This window comes from Protomyctophum parallelum, assembly GCF_964188405.1.
Source record: "Protomyctophum parallelum genome assembly, chromosome: 1".
NCBI classification, from domain to species: domain Eukaryota; kingdom Metazoa; phylum Chordata; class Actinopteri; order Myctophiformes; family Myctophidae; genus Protomyctophum; species Protomyctophum parallelum.
In genome coordinates, this window is record NC_139697.1 from 14,340,144 (window position 1) to 14,364,764 (window position 24,621).

The following is a 24,621-nucleotide window of genomic DNA, read 5'->3' on the forward strand; positions in this document are numbered from 1 at the left end:
TTGCCACAAACTGTACACGTAAAGGGTCTTTCCCCTGTATGAGTCTTCATGTGTGCTTTTAAATCCAGATCATGACTACAGCCCTGGCCACAAACTGTACACGTAAAGGGCTTTTTCCCTGTGTGAATCATCATGTGTAATTTTAGATTATCCTTTCGACTAAAGCCTCTGCCACAAACTGTACACGTAAAGGGTTTTTCCCCTGTGTGAGTCAACATGTGTGATTTTAGAATACCCCTTTGACTAAAGCCTTTGTCACACACTGTACAAACAAATGGCTTTTCCCCTGAATTAATCATTGTGTGCTTTTTCAGATGTTCCTTGCGATTAAACATTTTACCACAATCTGCACAACTAAAACATTGCTTACCTATTTGACTCATGGAGTGACTTTGTTTGGATGATTTGAGGTCATGTAGCAGCTTGTTGCTCAAAGACAAACTATTTCCTCCCATGTGTTGTGTGATTTCAGTGTGTTTAAACCTGACTGGTCATCCATGGTCTCATCCCACTCATCACTGTCTTCAGTGATGTCAGATTCAGAACAGTGTGAAGAGAGGAGCTGATCATCAATAGTCGGTTGTGATGTTCCACAGTCCTCTACATCAGCTTGTGTTTCCATATGTTGAGATGAGGTGCTGGCTACAGGTTCTGTTTGTATGTTTTCATCACCATCTTCGTATTTCACTGACAGTAATGTCTCTGTTGATCCACCATCCTCCTCTGAGCTCATCGTGTAGCTCATCGTGTTCCCCTTTAATCTGTAGAGACTCTGGTTCATCTTTGATCAGACTGGAGTTTATCTCCTCCTGTTCTTTTTTAATCTGGAGACACTGGTTCCTCCTGGACCAGACTGGAGGTTATCTCCTGCTGCTGCTCAGGGAATACCTCATCTTTACACACAAAGGGGTGCATGGAGTCTAGACAGAAGATACAGAGAGAAACATCATTACATGTTTGAACATGAACTCTTGCTGTTAGTTCCATACCTGCCATAATGTTGTTTTGATTTCAGTGTGAAGTGTCCTGCAAATGATTTTACTTCAACAATGCTTCATTTCTAAAACTTTTTCTCAAATGTAAATTATCATTTGCTATACAACCCTATTGCTATCAGATGTATCCTCTGATGTTTTAGAGTGCAACACGTTTAATTAGTTAGCTTACTTTAAACAGTCTATGATTATTCATGGTCAACATAAATAAATGATTATGTTAATGCTAGTTTAACAGTCACACTAACATGAATGGGGGAAATACAACTAGAATACTATTGACTATTATCAATGCAACATTTTCACCAGTTCCTCTTTTATTCCAAATAGTCACCATTGCCATTTAAGAAATAATGGTGAAAATGGTAATAGTAGTGAAGGTTTTACCAACCTGCTCTGTGTAGTTTGACGATTGGTTGTAAAACCATATCCAGTAGTCTGCGTTGGTGGTCAGTTTCTTGCTTGATGTGGAAAGCTTCATCATAAGCATGATGAAAGATGACGATTTTTTGACTGCAGAGAGGGGAGGTCACACATTGTGCGACTGAAACCCGTTCACTTCCATTCTATGTGAGTGAAGTGGTGGTGATATGATTGTATTGGCTGACATACAGTATAATATGTGCTTGGCGGCTTGACCCAGTACGTACAGTACTGCACATGTGTTGAACCACTCTCATCTGCATTACAAGCACATGCTGGTACTCTTGACATGCCATCAACTACTTCACTTGTATCACACACAGACACACACACACACACACACACACACACACACACAGCCTGTGCACGATGACGCTAGATCATCTGTTGTGTTCCTGCCCATTCTGTTCTTCTCCCCATATGTCTCGTATTATTCTGGTCACGACATGATGTCCAGAACTCTACGGAATAGTGTCTCTGTCAGGAGGAAACCTCATGATGTCCAGAACTCTACGGAATAGTGTCTCTGTCGGGAGGAAACCTCATGATGTCCAGAACTCTACGGAATAGTGTCTCTGTCGGGAGGAAACCTCATGATGTCCAGAACTCTAAGGAATAGTGTCTCTGTCGGGAGGAAACCTCATGATGTACAGAACTCTAAGGAATAGTGTCTCTGTCGGGAGGAAACCTCATGATGTCCAGAACTCTAAGGAATAGTGTCTCTGTCAGGAGGAAACCTCATGATGTCCAGAACTCTAAGGAATAGTGTCTCTGTCGTGAGGAAACCTCATGATGTCCAGAACTCTACGGAATAGTGTCTCTGTCGGGAGGAAACCTCATGATGTCCAGAACTCTACAGAATAGTGTCTCTGTCAGGAGGAAACCCCATAATGTCCAAAACTCTTACTTCTCAGGATTCAAATTCGAATAGCCAAATAGCCCGTAGCACTTGTCGTAGCACTTGTTGTAGCACGTGCCCTAGCCCCGACGACCTTACAGGCATATGCAAAGACTCAACTTATGTAACTTAAATAGCATTTCATGTAGACATACAGTAGCACTATAGTATAATGCATAGTTCATTATATAGAATATTGGTTCTTACGTATGATTCATGATGACAATTATTTATGTATTTGATGTAATGTCTTTTATTCCTGCTTGCTGTAAATCGCTCTGGATTAAGAGCGTCTGCCAAATGCCTGTAAATATAGTAAAAGTAGCAGATTTACAGAAGCGTGACGCATTGCTCCGTGTTTTGAGCTTGGGGATCTGCTACTTTTGATGCTTTTCTGGGACGCTGTAGTTCCAAGTAGCGTGTTCATTTAAGAAGAAAAAATCACACCTGTGTGAAGTTAGGGGCGCTCTAATCATCGTACATCATCATCCAGAATGGTGGTCCCTTATTGGCCAAGGGTTCCCACCGACATACATGTGCCGATTTGCTCAGAAACATATGGCGTAAATTCTCCGTTCATCGACAACGGCATTTTTTATGTTTCGTTCAGAGAACACAAACATAAAGTATAGGGGCTAGAACCCCTCAAAAAACACAAACAGTTAAAATATGGAGATAAGATTGTTCTGCCCGATAGCAACGATGTGTGCATGTGCATGCATGCGCGTTGTCTTGTTCTGTGTGCCCAAGACTCAACAGAACAATCACTCACCATCCTCTTTACGGAGGGCCAACTAAATTCACACCAGGCGGAGATTCCGTCTCTGAAGCATAGTGGAGCCTTGTTGAACCGTGATCTCATTTGAATGTTTAGCAGCATGTCTCGGCCAGGCCTCTCCTCTCCTCTTCCATGCCATCATGGACCGTTACCTGAGTTGAAAGCACTCTGCTTTGAACAGCTGTGGTGGGCGAGACGCCAGCCAGGCCTGATGCATTTGAATATTCATGTGTTCCGAAATTCCTCAGTGAGGTGCGTTCCAGGCCAGCCCTTCACTTCACTTTCTTCTCCTTGTTTTGTTTTTTCTGTTGGAAAACCATGTTAAACAAAAAATATTAATCATAGCAGAATATTTCTCACATATACTTCAAATTGTGTCTGGAGTGAGCTTACAGTGAGTACAGTGGCTATTTTTACAAATTGTCTTTTGGGTTTTGACAACTTCTGAGCTAAAACAAATTGGGAACCACATCCTTCATGACAATAAAGATTAATAATATTATTATTGCAGGCGTCTAAAGCGGAGCACGCGTCGCTGCTGCTGTGGAGCGCCTCGTCGTGGCGCCAGCTGCAGTCGCTGCCCTGCCACACCCTCACCGTCACCCAGATGGCCTTCTCCCCCGACGCACGCCTCCTGCTGGCTGTGTCCCGCGACCGCACCTGGTCCCTGTGGGCGCGGCGAGGCCCGCCGCCACCCACCGCCACCACACCCGACAGCACAGGTGAAATATGATATACACAATACAATACATCATATTAACCCATTTTGACCTGAGATCAGATTCTTCTACATCCTGACAGTTTTCTGAAAAAGCTATGTTTCTGTGTCAGTCGTTCTAAGCTAAAGCATAACATGATGCTAACACCAAAAGGGGTTCCCGCCCCAAAATGAGTTAACCCATTTAGACCTGATGACGATTCTGCAAAATGTCCTGACAGTTTTCTGAAAAATATTATGTAATTGGCCGTCGACCCCCCCATCTGAAAATATGTTGTTCCAGGGACCCCCCGAGAAGCACAGCTTTGAGTTAAAAACGTTCATTCTGAAATAATATATATTCTTTTTTTTCTCCTCAAAAATAGCAGATCTACAAGAGTGCCACGCTACGAGCTTGTAGATCTGCTATTTTTCAATAGCTAAAGTATAACATAATGCTATAAACACCAAAAGGGGTTCCCGTCTAGAATGGGTTACTCTGTTTCCATACTCTGTGTGTATGGAAAACTGTAAACTCCGCCATCATCAACGCTTGCGTAAATATAACTCGTTTTGGAGGAAAAAAATGTTCACATTGTTTAACCCATTTTGGGCGGGAACCCCTTTTGGTGTTAGCATTATGTTATGCTTTAGCTATTGAAAAATAGCAGATCTACAAGCTCATAGTGAGCCACCGAGTGGCGCGCTACGAGCTTGTAGGTCTGCTATTTTTGAAAATCGAAGAACGACTGACATAGAAACATAGCTTTTTCAGAAAACTGTTAGGATGTAGAAGACATTTTTAGGTTTAAACAGATTGTTGTTGTTGTTTTTTTATGTGCATAACAATGACGTCAGGTGGGTTTGGAATGGATAGAGAGGAAAAATAAATGTTGTATCATCGTCTATTGGGCCGGCCCCCGTGTACACACAGACACTGTGATATTTAATCTGGAGACTTCATGTTTATCAAAATGTTTATTATTCACTTTAAATGTCAAGAAGAATAGAGCCGTAAAATGATGCCATAGACCATTTTACCACAGCTGAAACACCACACACACCACTGACTAACAAATTGCCCGTAGAATAAAATAATCAAGAAAGGTTTACTGTATTTTAGTGGTTTCATTCTGCCAATGCATCTGGCGAGGGGGAGGGGTTTACCCAGGCTAGGTTTAACCCATTTAGACCTGAAGCCAATTCTTTAAAACGCTTTCTAAATCCTAGAACAGGGGTGGGCCACATGCGGCCCCCATCTTCACTTAATGCGGCCCGCATGTTAATATCAGAATACTGATAAAGTATTGATTTCAGCTGTTACAATTCCAAACCCGCTTTAATTACTTCATGACTAGTATTTAATGACTAGTATTGAAATGTTATTGTCTTTTTGTGTCCAATGTAGTTATGTTAACAGTCCATAAAGGTCCATAAAGGTAATCAAAAATAGCAAAAAAATATTCAAATATAGCAAAAATAGCCAATCTACAAGCTCAAAATGCGTCGCAGTGTGACGCGTTTTGAATTTGTAGATCGGCTATTTTTGCTACGACAGTAATATGCACTGTGGCCCCTCTGGAGTGAGTGTGGAAATATATTGGCCCTCGCCATGGTCAAAGTTGCCCAGCCCTGTCCTAGAAAGTTTTTTTCTTTTTTCTTCTAACTATTCAAAAATAGTGAGCTTTTACATCTGCTATGTTTGAACAATGTTTGGTAACATTTCAAATATCAATCAATTTGAGGGTCCTTGACAAAAAATATTACACAGATGCTTTCCCAGATGGAAGGGTATAAGAACGCAATTTTTAAACAAAATGTTATTTTATCATTATTTAAAATCTTGTGCGTGCGTGCGTGTATGTGTGCTTGTAACACTAAACGTGTGAAGACCAAATATAGTAACATTTGACAAATAGTAGTGTTGTGAGGACCGTTTTCCTGGTTGATTCATGTTTGAAACGTTTACAATTAAAAACATGATGATTCATGTCGGTGTTAGGGTCAGGATTAGACATTCAGAGCTTAGTTTTAGCCCATTTTAGGCCGGAACCCCTGTTCATTGGTGTTAGCATTATGTTATGCTTTAGCTATTGAAAAATAGCAGATGGCGCGCTACGAGCTTGTAGGTCTGCTATTTTTTAATTTTTAGAATCTGATCTCATAGGTCAGAATTTATACTTAGTTGTGTGCCGGTGTGTCATGCATAATAAAAGCAGTGCAACAAGTTGTGAGCCACTGCCGCAGAGTGGCCGGTAGAACAGCCGGATGTGAACCGTAAGGTTGCCAGTTAGATCCCGGGCTCCCCCAGAGTTGGTGTCGAAGTGTCCTTGAGCAAGACTCCTGAACCGCTAATTGCATGTTGTGCAGGTTGGGGCCTTGCATGGTTTCCCCCGCCATTGGTGTGTGTGAATGGGTGGATGTACAGTGCACAATCTACGTCAAGCACCTTGGATGCTTTACTTTAATTTATTTTTCGGCTTTAGTCTTATACGTTTCAAAATGGCATTCGTGAAATCATTGTCCTAACATATTGATGTCCTCACAAGTATACTAACAAACCTGTGCGTGCGTGCCCTGGCGGGCGGTGTGCTATACTTTGGATGCAGCGTAGCCATGGCTCATTCTGGTTCTCATTCAGTGTGCTGGGCGGAGGTGTCAGAGGGCTAGCGGTTAGCGAGTTAGCGACATAATTTCCTCTGGCACACAACCTTTCCAAGGCCAGAAGGCTCTGCAGCGCGGCAGGGCAATGCACTCAGACTGCGGCCAGAAATGTATGAAACCTCTTATCTCCGTATTTTAACTTGTTGTGTTTTTTGTGTTCACTTCCTTGTTTACAGCACGACAAAACTGTCTATTCTTTCTAAATCTACGTCGCTGTCCATGTGGTTTTGATCAGAACTGCGATGTTCTGTTCTCATTTCTGACTTAACTGGAAGTGTTTTGTTAGCAGCCCTATGTGATCATAGTACAGCGTAGTACAGCGTCGCACAGAAGCATGATAATTAGCAGATCTGTAAGCTAGAAACGCGGCGCGATTCAATACGGATCTGCTACTTTTCTTGCTTTTGAATTTGAATCCTGAAAAGTATAACCATTTTGGACATACGAGGTTTCCACCCGACAGAGACAGTATTTACTACTTAGTACTGTACTTAACGCTTATGATGAAAGTGAAAGTAACGATCGACAGATCAGTAATGGCCGATAACTATATGTTGGGTTCACCGGGGTGAATTTTGGTGTTTTCAAAATATAAGACACCTTTTATACAGCTGGCAGTGATCATTTGACTGAGCGAAACTGTGCCGGTCAATGAGTTAAGAGTCTGCACATGAAAACTTTGCAGATTTACACGATGAATAATTAATCAAATTAGTGATCAAATAGTTCTATATTTTTCACGTTGTGAGCTTGAGAAAATCTGCTATTCCCCCAATGGCCTAACCATGAAATAGGGCTTGTATGCCTGGTTTTCCACTGAACTGTGCTGTTAAATTCAAGTGCGATGTCAAGTGCGACATTGAGTATCCGAGTTATAGGATTTAGAAGACATTTTTATAATCGGCCTTCGGGTCTTATTGGGTCAAAATGTTGCACCCCTAATGTGACTTAATCAAGGGGCACGGGGTGGAACTGATGGCCCACATTTCATCCAGCAGGCAGGCCTGCGTCTGGAAGAGTCTCCCACTGGCTGCCCAGAGAGCTCTGATTTGCCCCTGTACTGATTGAAGTGTGTGTGTGTGTGTGTGTGTGTGTGTGTGTGTGTGTGTGTGTGTGTGTGTGTGTGTGTGTGTGTGCGTGTGTGCGTGTGTGCGTGCGTGCGTGCGTGTGTGCTTGCGCGCATGTGTGCGTGTGCGTGCGTGCGCGCGGACATGAGGCCGGGGCTCTCCCGTCCGTTCTGGTTGGCTGCTGAATCACTCAGACTGATGGCGGAGGACACACGCGCGCACACACAAATAAAAACACACAAACATTCTCTCTCTCTCTCGCTCGCGCACACACACACACACACACACACACATTATGTACACCAATCACACAGCTCTCACCTGCGCGTTCCTTGTGTCCGGCCAGACGAGGGAAGGTTAAATGATGCCAGGGCTGATCAAACAGTTCCACTCTGCCCTGCTCTGTGTCTCCTCTTTATGTTTAATCCTCCTCCTCCTTCCCTCCCTCTCTTCCTCCTCCTCCTCCTTCCCTCCCTCTCTTCCTCCCCCTCCTCCTTCCCTCCCTCTCTTCCTCCTCCTTCCCTCCCTCTCTTCCTCCTCCTCCTCCTTTCCTCCCTCTCTTCCTCTTCCTCCTCCTTCCCTCCCTCTCTTCTGTCTGCCCTCCATTCCACCCACCTCCCGTAACCCACTAGCTGCCTCCCTGCATCGGATACAGGCTTTAGTTCCGACATACTATTGGTCTGACAGTCATTAGACCGACAACCTATACCTCAAACCTTAACCTAACCGTAACCAACCTATACCTCAAACCCTATCCTAACCATAACCAACCTATACCTCAAACCCTATCCTAACCATAACCAACCTATACCTCAAACCCTAACCTAACCGTAACCAACCTGTACCTCAAACCCTAACCTAACCATAACCAACCTATACCTCAAACCCTAACCTAACCGTAACCAACCTATACCTCAAACCCTATCCTAACCATAACCAACCTATACCTCAAAACCTAACCTAACCGTAACCAACCTATACCTCAAACCCTAACCTAACCGTAACCAACCTATACCTCAAACCCTAACCTAACCGTAACCAACCTATACCTCAAACCCTATCCTAACCGTAACCAACCTATACCTCAAACCCTAACCTAACCGTAACCAACCTATACCTCAAACCCTAACCTAACCGTAACCAACCTATACCTCAAACCCTAACCTAACCGTAACCAACCTATACCTCAAACCCTAACCTAACCATAACCAACCTATACCTCAAACCCTAACCTAACCATAACCAACCTATACCTCAAACCCTAACCTAACCGTAACCAACCTATACCTCAAACCCTAACCTAACCGTAACCAACCTATACCTCAAACCCTAACCTAACCATAACCAACCTATACCTCAAAACCTAACCTAACCATAACCGCAAGCACGGGAGCAGCACGTGTTCGACCACATGTCCGACCGTTGTTTCCGCAAGTCAGACCTATGGTGTGTCGGATCTGCGTGTGCATCCCTCTGCATCAAGCACTACTAACAAAACATCCATCTTTTCTTCCCTGGTGCACACTCTCTCTCTCTCTCTCTCTCTCTCTCTCTCTCTCTCTCTCTCTCTCCTTTCAAACCTCGAACTATTACTTTCCGTTGTGACACAGGACCTTGATCTATATTGTTGATTTGATTAAAATGCCCTGAAAGTGCTTGTATTGAAAGGTTTTGGTCTTTTATTATATTTTCTTTTGTTGGACTGATAATCACATCGGGGGCCTTCCCAGGGGGCCCCATACCCCACGTTGAGAAACACTGTACTGTACAGTACTGTATGTGTCATAAGATCATTGTATGCACTGTGTGTGCTTATTTCTATGCTTGTGGTTTCCAAAAAAAAACTTATATGATTTATAAAAACAGGCTAAAGAACTATTTTGCACACCAGTCTGTTCTGCTTTTAAGCCAAAATCGGTAAACCAAGAGGACATGTTCTTGTTCCTGGTTGCTTCTGTGACTTGTGTCCGTATCTTTTGTAATGTATTGTGTCCTGTAATGTATCTTTTGTAATGTATTGTGTCCTGTAATGTATCTTTTGTAATGTATTGTGTCCTGTAATGTATCTTTTGTAATGTCTTGTGTCCTGTAATGTATCTTTTGTAATGTCTTGTGTCCTGTAATGTATCTTTTGTAATGTCTTGTGTCCTGTAATGTATCTTTTGTAATGTATTGTGTCCTGTAATGTATCTTTTGTAATGTATTGTGTCCTGTAATGTATCTTTTGTAATGTATTGTGTCTTGTCTGTATCTTGAACGGTGACGTCATGGACGCAAAACAAATTTCAGTGATAGCTGACATCATATCGTATATATATATATTTTATTTTACTATTTCAGTACTTTGTACTTTGCCGATTAGCGGCATATTATTATAATCGATGAGGCCGTTGCGCTGCCTGCCTCGTTCCCCGCCGCTGTCGTTGGCCTGTTTTCCTGCAGCAACTCAGCCCCGTTCCAGCTGCAACCCCCGATAGACACAGCAAAACAACCTTCACATGATGTCTCTGCAAACTGTCAGTCTTCCACAGTGCTGCATGTCTCATGCTGTCTCCTTTTGTGAAAGGCAACCTTAGCAATGCGCAATAAATAAATATATTAATCCCGGCTAAGTAGAGTACTTGAGTAAATGTACTTAGTTACTTTCCATCACATGACACGCATAGATAGAGAGAGAGCCCCTAGGCTTCATTGTTCGCCTGTTCTTTCAACATCTCCAGTGCAACACGCTCCCACTGGATCAGATTATGTACACCACCACCAGTTCCTTACAGAGGATTGGCCTGGATTGGAACACATGCTGTACAACTAAAGGTAGTCACTCACTGGGGAGATACAGCCAATGACGGTTAATTGCGGTTGACGAGAGCCCGCAGTTACGGCCCATTCGAGAGGGGCGTTTTTAGGGCAAATCAACGGAGCCAATAGGACGCCTCCTTTCTAATCCTACCGCAAATGGTGGTGTGTGTGTGTGCATCCCCTGGTCGTATTGAGTGACAGGCAGCTAGATGTGGTGGGATGGCACCCGCCTTCTAATGAGGGCGCTAAATCTGTCTTGGAAGAGCCACCCATCGACTAATCTAATATACGGCAACCTTCCCCGTGTTTCTTCACTAGTCCGATCCAGAAGAACACAGTTTGCCGGCCACTGCTATACAGAGCTGACAATGAGGTTATATCTTCCCTTCTTCTACTGAAGTCCTGCCTCAGAGCAGACCAGAGGTATGGAAAACTCTCGTTCCCTCTGATGTCATCGCTATAGGGACATTAGGCATCAGTAAGCAGGAACTGGGGATGGCAATGAAGGACCGGGAAGTCCGGCGTGTTATTGTGAAATCCACGATCTCGACTGCGGTCGAAAAATGATGATGAGATGTGCCTCTGTTCCAGGAGGACAGCACTGCCCGGCTTTGCTCCGTGGTGGGAAATATTACTCTGTGTTGGCATCGCCTCGGGGGGGGTAATAAATAAATATGACTGTGTGTTGGCATTGCCTCGGGGGGGGGGGGGGGGGTAATAAATAAATATGACTGTGTGTTGGCATTGCCTCGGGGGGGGGGGGGGGGTAATAAATAAATATTACTCTGTGTTGGCATCGCCTCGGGGGGTAATAAATAAATATGACTGTGTTGGCATTGCCTCGGGGGGGGTAATAAATAAATATTACTGTGTTGGCATTGCCTCGGGGGGGTAATAAATAAATATTACTGTGTTGGCATTGCCTCGGGGGGGGGGGGGGGGGGTAATAAATACTGTACTATTCTGTGCCTATATCGGGTTGCAACTCGAACTAGGCTGAGTCGGGCGACTCTAGCGAACTTCGCAACGTTCGTCACGGTAACTCGCACGATTTAGCGCAGCCGGTGGTGTCTCTCTCGTTGCTCAAGTTCGCTAGAGACCGCGCCCCTCCGTCGTGGTCTAAGACGATGCTTTATCGGCACAACACAGTAACGATCTTTGCGACACATTGTGAGCTTGTAGATCGGCCATTTTGGGACTTTCTGCATAACGAGAAGCCTACTTTTGGTGCTATAGTATATTTTGATGCCGATACTTTTGTAATTTTACTCAACTACATTTTGAGCATGGGACAGAGTCTAAATTGCAGTATTGATACTCTTACCTAACCCATTTTGGGGCGGGAACCCGTTTTGGTGTTAGCATTATGTTATGCTTTAGCTATTGAAAAATATTTTTGAAAAATCGAAGAACGACTGACATAGAAACACAGCTTTTTCAGAAAACTGTCAGGATTTAGAAGACATGTTTAGAATCTGATCTCAGGTCAGAATGGGTTAACTAAAACATGCGAGTACTTCTTCCATCGCCGATGGTAACGCCATTTGTTGTTTTTCTCTACGCCTCCGCAGAGCCCCACTTCTCGCTGCACGCGCACACCGCCAAGGACACGGCCGTGCACAGCCGTATCATCTGGGCCTGCGACTGGAGCCCCGACAGCAAGTTCTTTGTTACGTCCAGTCGAGATAAGAAGGTAAAAAAATAAAAGTTAAACCTTCACAGGACGTTTGTGCAAACTGTCAGTCTTTCACAGTGCTGCATTTCTCCAGTAAAGTAAAACAAATGCCTCAAAATTGTACTTGAGTGCAGTACTTGAGTAAATGTACTTTCCATACTTTCCAAATGTTACTTTCCATCACTGGCTCATACACATCTGAGAAGACACGTCACATGACACGCAGAGAGACAGAGAGAGACAGACTGACAGGCAGACACAGAGAGAGACAGACAGAGAGAGAGACAGACTGACAGACAGACAGACACAGAGAGACGGAGAGACAGAAAGAGAGAGACACAGAGAGAGAGAGAAAGAGAGAGAGAGAGAGACAGACCGACAGACAGACACAGAGAGAGACAGAGAGACAGAAAGAGAGAGAGACAGACAGGACACAGAGAGAGAGAGAGAGAGAGAAAGAGAGAGAGACAGACCGACAGACAGACACAGAGAGAGAGAGAGAGAGAGACAGACAGACACAGAGAGAGAGAGAGAGAGAGACAGAGAGAGAGAGAGACCGACAGAGAGAGAGAGAGAGAGCCCCTAGGCTCCATTGTTCGCCTGTTCTTTCAACATCTCCAGTACAACATGCTCCCACTGGATCAGATTATGGAAGATATCAAAAAACTATATTACCATAATTATGCAGACGGGGCGCTCAAATTTACATAGCCTCATTAGCAGGGGACTATGGTCCAATGAGGCCAAGCCCTGAATCAACCACTGGATGTGCCAGAATATTCTTCACTTAAAAAAATAAAACATGATAAACTGAAGTCATTGTTTTTCTGGAGCCAAGGAAGAACGATTAAAAGGGAGACGGTGCTCAGCCTCAATTTTCAGAAAAAAACAAAACAAACAAAAAACAAACCAATCTAAGCCAGAGATCTTGGTGTAGTCATGGACTGAATTTCAACATCCACATTAAGACAATTATAAAGTCAGTCACCTTAACGACGAATCCATGTGTTTATCTTCAGTATAGTCTTGACTAGTGTAATGGCGTCTATAAAAAAGAAAGAAAAATCCATCAGACGACTGCAGTTCCTTCAGAAGGTTCAAAAGGCGAAGAAAGTCGATCGTCATATCACTGCAGTTCTCAGATCTGTATCTTCCTGTTTGTCAAAGTCAATTGATTGCAACATATGTCAGGTGGTTTGTAGAGCGCTGAATGTTGGCTTAGGGTCAAAACAACATCTCTGACCTTCTGCTAACGGGATGAAGCATCCAGACTCTGTCAAGTCCTCTGGGACGAGCTCTGCTTTCTGAACCCAGACTCAAAGCTAAACATGCGGTTCAGGGTTTCTTTTATGCGCCACACATCTGGAACAAACTCCCAGAAGAACTCTCGGTTCTTTTAAATCAATGCTGCTGAAGAAGTTTCTGTTTGCCTTTTTTACTGAGTAGGTAACGTGCCTTGAAAGTAAAGTATCTGCAAGAATGAAAGGGAAGGTGTGCAAGACGATGGTGAGACCAGCTCTGTATGGTTTAGAGACAGACAGCTATGTTGTATGGTTTAGAGACAGGCAGCTATGTTGTATGGCTTAGAGACAGACAGCTATGTTGTATGGTTTAGAGACAGACAGCTATGTTGTATGGTTTAGAGACAGGCAGCTATGTTGTATGGTTTTGAGACAGACAGCTATGTTGTATGGTTTAGGGCCGATTCATACTTCTATTTTAGAGCCGAATAAAAGTCGGTTCGGCGCTGTAGAGCCTACAATTTGACGTCATTTGAGGTTCGGGGGGGGAGGGGGGGTACCGTCCTAAAGTCGGCTCTTCGGTGCTACTGAAAATTCCTGACGAGCCAAAATCATTTCGGCACTACAGCGCCGAAACAACGGTAAAATAGGAGTATGAATCGGCCCTTAGAGACAGACAGCTATGTTGTATGGTTTAGAGACCGACAGCTATGTTGTATGTCTTAGAGACAGACAGCTATGTTGTATGGTTTAGAGACAGACAGCTATGTTGTATGGTTTAGAGACAGACAGCTATGTTGTATGTCTTAGAGACAGACAGCTATGTTGTATGGTTTAGAGACAGACAACATGTTTAGAGAGAGGCAGCTATATTTTAGACTACAGTCATGATGCATAAAAAGACGGGAAGCAGAGCTGGAGGTAGCAGAGACTAAAATGTTGATGTTCTCTCTGGGAGTAACAAGGATGGATAGGATGAAATGAGATGTTTTGGAGATAAAGCCAGAGAGGCCAGACTGAGATGGTTTGGACATGTACAGAGGAGGCATAGTGAGTAGAACGGTAGAAGGATGCTGGCACAGCGTTCTTCAACTTCTTGCGTTGGCTAAGTTGGTGTGTTGGTTATTTTATGCAGCCTACCAAGCTGTACATTTTGAACATTTATTTCTTGTATTGAAGATGTATTTGTTTCTCTGGCACAAAAGGGGAAAATAAAAACGACAACAACTAAATAAACATCTATCGGTATCAGTATCGGCTCTCTGATATTTTTTTTATTTAAAAAATCGGTATCTTTTTAAACTCAACTAAAAGCAAGAATGAAGAAGTATGTCTTGAGCTTTCATTAGTCAGGTTTCACCTGACAAAAAAATATGTCACATCTAACTAAAACTAAACTATAATAATGACAAATCCCAAACTATTCTAACCTTGGTGTGTGCTTGTGCTCGTGCGCGTGCGTGTGCGTGTGTGTGTGCGTGCGTGTCTGTGTGTGCAGGTCATCGTGTGGGGCCCGTGCAGGTCCGTGGGGGACATTGGGGACACGGTCGTCACGCCTGCAGAGATCCGTCCTTGTTCCTCCATCCTGGATGTCGGCGACTCGGCTACGGCCGTAGCCTTCTGCCCCATGCTGTGCTCCGATCACAGGTGAACACACACACGCATGCACACACACACACACGAAAGTAGCAGATCCAGAAGTTCGAGACGTTTTGAGCTTGTCGATCAGCTGTTTTTGTTTGTTTTTAACTTTTTTTAATCCTGAAAAGTAACAGTTTTGTACATGATCAGTTTCCACACAACAGAGACGTCATGTTTTTCTTGTCTTTAATTGATTAGTTGTGTGGCACCCCTGATCGATCGCTGAACCACGGAGGGTCTAATCAGTATTGGTTCCGTTCCATCAGATCTTTGCCAACGTTGTGACACCGTGCACCGTGCCAGATAAAGTGTGATGGCGGTTTCATACAAGCGGTCAATCCCCCCCCCCCCCACGTGCACCGTGCCAGATAAAGTGTGATGGCGGTTTCATACAAGCGGTCAATCAAAATAACAATTATATTACTTTCTCTAATTGTGTAGACTTCTTGTAAATTAAGTAGTGCAGATGTTTGAGCTTTTAAAATGATCATTGTAGATCTGCTACAGCTTTTTGTACGTAATGAGGTTTCTATCCCAAATGAGACGATACCATATCGTTGACATCTAATGAGAAGCTACAGAGCTCTCAAGTCGGCCTGGAATTCTTTCCAGAGTGGGTGGGTGGGCTGCCGTGGTAGAGATCTGACTACTGGTTCTCCAAATGGGGTCATATTTGTAGGTTGTTATTAGAGGAAGTAAAAGATGACTGTTTTTTTTATTTATTTTTTATTTTCTTTAGTTTTAGCGATTTTAGCATGGGGCTAAATATGTATTTTATTTAACCACATTTAACTGTGTTTTCTTTATTGTGTGTGCGCGCCTGTGTGCAGCTACCTGCTGGCAGTGGGCTTGGAGTGCGGCAGAATTGTTCTGTACAAGTGGAACCCGGACCTGGAGCCCGCCGGAGCACTGGACTGGAGTCTATGTGGAGAGACAGACCCAGAGTATCCTTAACTTGCGCGCACACACACACACACACACACATCGTGAAGGCTAATTCTACACGTGTTTGCATGCTGACAATGAGCTTGTAGCCGATCTACGACGCGGTGTGAGCTTGTAGATCTGCTATGTTCAGAACGCAACACAACACCCGAGTGCAACCAAACATAAAATGACTTTTAGTTTGTCTTTTAGTTCTACAGGATCTCTTCTCCACTAATGGTCCCTCCCTAACATTTTAGTCTAGTTTTTATTTGTTGATGACATGGGCTATATATTTAGTCTTATAGTTTTAGTCATCATGACTTTGTTTTTATTTCGTTTTTGTCAGTGGAGAAAAGTAGTCGAACATCTTTTGTTCATAGTTTAAGACTCACGAATGCGCACACACACACACACACACACACACACACACACACACACACACACACACACACACACACACACACACACACACACACACACACACACATTTCAGTAGATGCTGGGCAGCAGTCTGTCTCTGTGTGATGGAATATCATCCAGAGACAGTGTGCTAGACTTAGACTGCAGTAAGTCTGGTACAGGTCTCTGTTATGACTGAGCCTGAGGCAATCTAACTCAACAGGTCCTAGGTTAGAGCTTCTCCATGTGTGTGGAGGGTGTGTGTGTGTGTGTGTGTGTGTGTGTGTGTGTGTGTGTGCGCGCGCCTGTGTGTGTGTGTGCACGCCTGTGTGTGTGCGCCTGTGTGTTTGTGCACGCGTGCGTGTGCACGCTTTGCATGTGCACGCTTTGCATGTGCACGCTTTGCATGTAATTATAAGTACATTTTCAGAAATGGACATTGTGTAACCTCGGGAAAACAGCATGCGTTTTGTTTTCAAGCCTGGGCGAGCCAAGCAGGAAAAGTGGCATAGGAGTGGGAGTGAACCTTGTATTTCGCAAAAAAAAGAAAAAAGTGCAGAGCTCCAAATGTGGTGACGTCAGTGTTCTCTGCTGCGTTCTACTGACGAGGAGAGGTGGAGGAGGCATATAGTTATATATAATAGAGACGTCACCAGAGTTCTCCTCCCATCCACTTGCATTGAGCTGCGCACCCACTCCCTCCGCCCCTTGGTAGAAAACAGGGGAAGAAACTGACCCAGTGAGGCTCTCCAACGTCGAGGAGGGACTGCAGGCGGACCGGTGGATTCATGACGGGGAAACCCCGTGCAGCTGGGCTTTAACATTGAGCGCTCGGTTGCACTTCCGCATTTGACCACGGAAATTTGGTGGTCATTGACACTGGGTGAAAAAATGGGTTACAAAATCGCGGTATAAAAATAATTGAAATTCGAAATGCATAGGGCTCTTTCAGGCTAGACACTTTCATGTAGATTGGCTTTTTTTTTTGCATGGTCACCAAAGTAGGGATGCCGTGATACTCCGTTGTTTTCCCTTCACCGAACCTCCTCCTCGCAGACAAAGCCACACCCTGACGGTCAAGAGGCTCCGCTGGAGGCCCAGAGGGGGCCGAGCGGGCACAGGACGCCTCCTCCCCCGGGGCAGGGGAGAGGGAGGAGCGACCCACCTGGAGACCAACGGAGACGGAGGAGAGAACGCTAGTGAGGAGGAGAAGTGGTGGGTCCAGTTGGCGAGCGCCGGCGCTGACCACTCCGTGAAAATCTTCAACGTTGACCGACGGACTCTTTAAACCGGAGGCGGTCCCTGCCGTTCGCTGCGTTGTCCCGCCTAGCCAGACAACTGAACGCTACACTGTGTAGAATCTGGAACTACGCCTCCCGAACGCAGAGGAAGGAAGCCTTCGTCTGGTCCTTTTTGCTTTCACGAAAAAATGCATTTTCAAATATTAACTTTTTTTTAAATTCCCATTTCTGATAAGCAGCAAGTAATTTAATAGGCTTTGATTATTTTGATTTCGAGGTAATATTAGGAAAGAATATTGATCGTCTGTCAATGCGATCCACCTCATCCTCTGGATTATTTCCAGAGCTTCCGTTGCTCCACACCGCATGACGGACGCGTTGGAAAAACACAAGGTTCCATCCAGGACCAAAACCTGCTCCAGACCACATGGCGGATGCTCACTATGACCTGTGAGGGTGCTTGGAGACAGGGTAATACTTAGGGTGCTTGGAGACACGGTAACTAATTACACGGTAATTTGTTTTAGGAATCACAGGTATTCATCAGGCTTCCACAAAAACAAAAACTGCATCATTGAGACAGACCAACAGCCCCCTAAAACAACCCCCAATATGTACAGAGAACTGTGGCTTGTTCTGTTCCGTCGTCTGAGAAAACAATCAAGGAAAGTGCTCCGGACGGGACGGCGCTCCGATGGTGGGTGTTTGTGTTTGGCTGCCGTGGCTTGATGAGATGGAATGACATGGTCTCTCTCTCGGCAGCTAGAGCTCCTGTGTTTTGTTGTACCGATGCTTTGTGAGTCAAATATTATTATTAAATCTCCTTTTTTTTGTATTGTTGTATCTACGGAATGATTGCTTCTTTTTTAACTGGTTATACTGTGTGTGTATTAGCGATTGTTTTTAATCTCCTTTTTTTTGTATTGTTGTATCTACGGAATGATTGCTTCTTTTTTAACTGGTTATACTGTTGGGTGTGTGTGTGTGTGTGTGTGTGTGTGTGTGTGTGTGTGTGTGTGTGTGTGTGTGTGTGTGTGTGTGTGTGTGTGTGTGTGTGTGTGTGTGTGTGTGTGTGTGTGTGTGTGTGTGTGTGTGTGTGTGTGTGTGTGTGTGTATTAGCGATTGTTTTTTTTTATTTTTATAATATGCGGTGGTAAGAATCATCTTCATATAGTAATCACACAATCACAGTTTTACAAGTAATTAGGTGGGTGGGTTTTGTGCATAGTTCCCATTGTTATTTTTTTCCAAGAAATAAATAAAAGGAAGGAAAGGGGGGTTTAGGAGATCAAGGCAAGATAAAATAAATAAGAAGTTGTTAAGCTCGTTCCATACGCACACTCGTAGGATATCGCTTAGCTAATTCGCAAACGACACAGCCGTAGTCCTAAATCTTATTTACAATACAAATGACAGAGCTTGATGCATGGCCAGATTAGGAGAGGACAAGCCAAGCACGTTATGTTTACGCACTGTGGTGGCTCACAAAGTGGGCTCCAGGGACCCACGGGGGTCCCTGAGGGGGATCCAACCTCCCGTGAAATGTGCTACTATATCATCGACATCAGTTAAACCACATCAGCCCCATTTCATACTTTAGGGGCTAATGCGACAAATTGCTTCGCGCCACATTTCGAGCTTGCAGATCTGCTACTTGATGCTTTTGCTGTGTGACTGTAGTATGATCAAGTAGTAAGTCATTTACTGCAAAAACCATAATAAATATAGCTGTAAGCAGCGATAAGGCGGGACCAAGAAAGAAGGCAATAAGCAATAAGAACAATACGCACAATAAGTCATAGAAATGGAAGACTGTCTGAACTTAAGCAAACAAAGACTGTAATTGTGACAGGGTCGGTTTAATTAGTGGGGGGGGGGGGGCTGGGTTCTTGAAGACTAATACACAGAGTTGGCGGTGCCCGGATTTGAACCCATGACTTTGTGTTCCTGCCGAGCTAACTGGACACAATCAGTTCTTCTATTGTTAACAGCAAAATCATTCAGTGTTTTTTATGACAATTATGTGTGTCCTGCCTTTGGGCATGTCATTATTGATTACTACAGTGTGTTCGCTGTTCATGTTTTCACGTACAAACTTCTCTTCAACTGCGAGTTCAGATAATGGTCCATAGATTGTGTGTAGAACGTTTCACGCAAACCTCTCAAAGATCCAGGCAGAAAATCAGGTATAAGCATTTTTCAAACTGCCTGCCTGGCAGATGTGTGACAGATGTGTTCCCCAATAGTCAAGGAACATGTGGAAACAAGTGCCATGACTTTTGGCCAAACGAGGCATGAGTTGTGCCTGTTCAAAGGTTTCATTTTCAAAGAATTGCTATAGCGCCCCCCTTTGACCAATTTGAGTAAGACTGGTTTCAGTGCTATTTAACCTCTACTATACTGTAATATTTCATAAGCATATGACGCTGTATGTATTAGGGGCAGAAGAATAATTTTCACAAAACTATGATGTTTTGTCCGTTTAGGTCCAAAATTCGACTGCACGGTTCAGCCAGAACTGCTATTTTTGGGAGAAGAAGGAGAAGAAAAAACACAAACAGTAAGTGACCAAAGTCCCTTTGGGACTTCTTGGTCCCATAATAATTTTGGGGTGTTTTTGGAGAGTATGTTCCGTCTGTTACCAGCTAATCTCTGGCAGCGTTAACCAGGTCGATGCTAAACCTTTCCCACACACTCCCTGGATGCCAACGATGAACCTCTGGCCCAGATTTTCCTGTTATAGCTTTTCTCCTTTTGTATTACCTATAACTGCGCTATATAGCACCACCAGGAGGCCTGCAGACCTTCTAGTTACTTGCATGCAGAGCGCACAAGTACTGTAATCGGCTGCGTATGTCGGTGGTCTCCGTCGGCCAATCAGGGATTTGCTCATGACGTAACTAAGGTACATTTGGGGATCTGCTGTGTATGTATGCCGGGGTAAGAATGGTGGTCCACTTATTATTGGCCATGTGTCATACTTGTGTGCAAGGCGCACCCCCTCGACAGGGTGCATTTCTAGTTAGTCACGTTTTTCGAAATCTCAAGACGGTCCCGATACCTTTGGCCAGGCGGGGTGAGCGAACGTGATGTTATAGGTCTGGGCCCAGCGGGCGAACACCTGCTTCTCGGCGATGAAGCGATGGTTCATTCCGGGCAAACCGGCCTCGTGCTGGAGGTAAAACTCGCACTCGCCGGGTCCGTGCGGCTCGTAGTAGTGATACGGCTTGCTCGGAGCGTCGCGCCCGGCCATCGTCGCACAGTGGTCGGGCGGAACCATCCCGTACACGGTGACGCGGTCGCAGCTCTCGATGGCCATCACCATGGCGAGGAACCCGGTGGTCATGTCGTTCTGCGACGCACCATCCACGCCCGTCTCCTTCTGGTACAACGCGTCAAATCCCGACGCACTGACACTGAAACAGTTGGAGCGGTTATTATTAACACCGCCGCAGAAACCGCGGATCCAGGGCCAGGGGTCCTGGATCCAGGGGAGCCACCAGGAAGAGTCGGGGAGTCCCAGGAAGGCCGCGTTGGTGGGGACCCTGCTCCCCTCCAGCGGCTCAGCCAAGGTGAGAGCGGCGAAGCGGCCGATGCCTTTGTGACCCATCACCCTCAGGGCGGTGCGCGTGCCCACGTCGCGCTCGTAGCCCGCCGTGGGCGCGTCGTTCATGCGGATCACGCACTCGTGGTCGCGGTCGATCCGGTGCCCGGCGCCGCTGCCCAGCAGCTGGCCCGAGCTGGTCACCAGGGCGCAGCGGGCGCAGCGCATCACGGCGGCAGCGCTGCCGTGCCGGTCGCACACGAACGGCGCTTCCGCGCTGCCGTGCAGGTCGCGCACGTACTCCGTGGGCACGTGATGAAGGCGCTGGACTACGAGGTGGAGGATGAGGGCTGTCATCAGGATGAAGACGCCTCCGAGTTCCGCCCACCTCTTTGGCATTATCCTTGTCTCGGGTCGACGAGCGCTGCCGGATCTCCGAAATGACGTTGTGTGAAGCGCCGGTTTCTATAGATTCCTGGATAATATAACTCGATATCTCGACTGTTTTTATACACTCATAGACGATATATGTGGATGAAGAGCACAAGGTACTGTATATAAACATTTCAATACGTATATTGTGATGTCATCAGTACTGTGATGTCAGGTCATCTCCATACTTGGGCATATAGTGATAGCTGTGTGTGTGTGTGTGTGTGTGTGTGTGTGTGTGTGTGTGTGTGTGTGTGTGTGTGTGTGTGTGTGTGTGTGTGTGTGTGTGTGTGTGTGTGTGTGTGTGTGTGTGTGTGTGTGTGTGTGTGTGTGTGTGTGTGTGTGCGTGCGTGCGTGCGTGCGTGCGTAAAATCTGCCATTGTACGACCCCATCCAGGCCCACCAAAATGCATTTGTCTACTAAATAAACTGTAGATTTAGTCTAAAATCGTATATTGATCCTCTGCCAACCTAGGGAGGGCAACGGACTGACCTCATGCTTACTTCAATGCATGAGGAGTCCAAGCAGCTTCTCTTCACCTGACAGGGGGGGAGTTTCCCCGATTGGACGTATAGCACGTGGAAGGAACACGTTATTCCAACCAGTTCCTTTCCCCTCCATCAAGGTAGGTGGAATTTTCAAGGACAAGAACCGACCCCCCCCCCCCTCCCCCGGTTTAGATTTACAGCGAAGCACAGCCAGGTCTGGTCTGCACATCATTAACCCATTTTGTGCGGGAACCCCTTTTGGTGTTAACATTATGTCATGCTTTAGCTATTTTTGAAAAATCAAAGAGCGACTGACGTAGAATACATTTTTATAATCTGATCTCAGGTCTGAATGGAAAACTGTCAGGATGTAGAAGACATTTTTAGAATCTGATCTCAGGTCAGAATGGGTTAAACGCGAGACATAAATCCAGCTGCAGGAGGAGAGTGTAAGTAGTGGCCATAACTCCTGGGCCTAATCACAGGCTCCTATATGGATCTGCTGGAGCATCCGTCACACTCGTATACCACCTGCACGCTCATGCCCAGCGTTGCCAGATAGAGAGAAATAAGTAACCAGCAGGTCTAGGAAAAGAAGCCACTATGGCGCCCTACAAAGCATAGACATAAAAAGGTAGACGCCTCCTTCGGCTGTGGGGCGGGTGTCTCCATTGAAGGTCTATCTTGAACCTCCCGAGATTCCTTGCGAATCATAGTTGGAAGCATGAGCGGAAGCTTGCCAAGTTCGGTAGGTCAATCAGAGACTCCCTCTGTCCCTTGCTTTGGCAATGTAAACGTTTGTTTCCTCATGCCAATAAAGCTCCTTTGGATTGAATTGATAGTCCAGGAAAAGACACACTGATCGGCCAATAGTCACTTCCGCTTGACTTCCGCCTTCGCTGCTAGGACGTTCCTAGCTTTGCTGGAGACACACATAGATATTACATATAGATGCCTCATTGGCCGCTGCAGTTCGTTGGAGCAACCTTGAAGGCACGCGTCTCAGATTGGTCTATACCGAACGTCCCCTTCCGTTCTTCCCTTTTGCTTCGCAAGGAATCTCTGGAAAGCTTGCGGCCAATATCGCCTCCCGTTGCCTCCATGTTTCCTTCTCCTACAGACGCCCCAGAGCCGGAAGAGGCGTCTACCTTTTTATGTCCATATGGAGATTGCATTTTCTCCCCGTGTCCCCTAGGGTAGGTACCCTCACAAAAAACATGCCAGCATGGGGTGTCTGATGGAGGGGAAAGGAACTGGTTGGAATAACGTGTTCCTTCCAAGCGCTACGCCCGGCCGGTGAAACCCTCCCCTGTTAGGTGAAAAGAAGCAGCTTGGACTACTCAGGCATAGAAAGAAGCATGAGGTCAGTCCGCTGCCCCCCCAGGTTGGCAGAGGAAGTGTAGCGCCCAGGATTACATTAGATAATTGACACTGGGTGAAAAAATGGGTTACAAAAGAATTATAAACAATATATGGAGACACATAGCTCCAATGAACTGCAGCGGCCAATGAGCCATCTATTTCTTTTTGTAGCAGTAGTGGATTTGATAGGCCACACGAGCACTTTATACCTGTACTGTACACTGTATACAGTATACACAAATAGCCGATCTACAAGGTCACTACGTGGCGCGTTGTGGCGCATTGTGAGCGCGTTGTGAGCTATGTCAGATAACATCAGATAACAATTACTATTATTTTGTCATATAGTTTTAACCATCATCACAGTATGACTAAGGGATGTGTCACCATCCTTACACACAATTGTTAGAACATGAAGCATTTCTTATGATACGCTAGATCTACATGTAGTCACAGGTTAAGTACAATGGACAGTATGTTTAATTTAATTAATACTCCTATCATGTTCCTTATATTAATAGTTTGGCATGCAGGATGTAAAATGAAGCAGTTCTTGTCACTGTATTGTTCACAGTACAAGTTGAAGGTGAAGCACATGTGTTGTGATGAGCTTCTGTAATGAACACACAAAGGATGTGTAGCTGTCAACCCTTTATTTGAAAAAGAAGAAATTACGGACAGTGTACAGAGTAAATATGTTCTGTCACAATCTTATGAAGACGGCATAATACAGAGAATCTAAACATATAATCAAACTAAGTCATTGAAATACACTATGATGATATGTTAGTGACAGAGACAAGTTACAATTGCACCACTAGTCTGAATATTAATGAATTTGACATTTTAATTGCTGAAGAATGTGGGCAAACACTGCTTCTCATATTGTTATATCAATATTGGCAGGTCATTATGCAAGTTGAAAATTGATTAAAATAATTGATGTATAGTCCATGTTTAATGTATCTAGCTGGACTATACTGAATAATTGACATAAGTGTCAACATAATTCCTTATTTGAAGAAGAAAAAACACTAATTTAACAACTTTTTTCTATTTATGGCACGTCTTCATGTGTGTTTTTAGAATGCAATTCTTACTAAAGCCTTTTTCACAAACTGTACACGTAAATGGTTTTTCCCCTGTATGAGTCCTCATGTGTATTTTTAGATCACTCGATTGAATACAGCCCTTGCCACAAACTGTACACGTAAAGGGTCTTTCCCCTGTATGAGTCATCATGTGTACTTTTAATGCCCGATTATGAATACAGCCCTTGCCACAAACTGTACACGTAAAGGGTCTTTCCCCTGTATGAGTCCTCATGTGTACTTTTAATGCCCCAATTT

At 44.8% G+C, this 24,621-nt stretch overlaps 1 protein-coding gene across 1 annotated transcript in view; it reads left to right on the forward strand.

Annotated features, from left to right (window-relative positions):
* The window catches only part of elp2 (elongator acetyltransferase complex subunit 2), a gene marked incomplete at its 5' end in the record, with an annotated part of 121,763 nt that extends 103,619 nt beyond the window's left edge, over positions 1–18,144 (forward strand). Inside the window, 5 exons of the mRNA XM_083783380.1 lie at positions 3,606–3,816; positions 11,893–12,014; positions 14,736–14,884; positions 15,709–15,822; positions 17,261–18,144. Coding sequence (XP_083639506.1) covers positions 3,606–3,816; positions 11,893–12,014; positions 14,736–14,884; positions 15,709–15,822; positions 17,261–17,492 — 828 coding nt within the window. The 3' untranslated portion in view covers positions 17,493–18,144. The remainder of the gene's footprint in view (positions 1–3,605; positions 3,817–11,892; positions 12,015–14,735; positions 14,885–15,708; positions 15,823–17,260) is intronic.
* Positions 18,145–24,621: the final 6,477 nt, after the last annotated feature.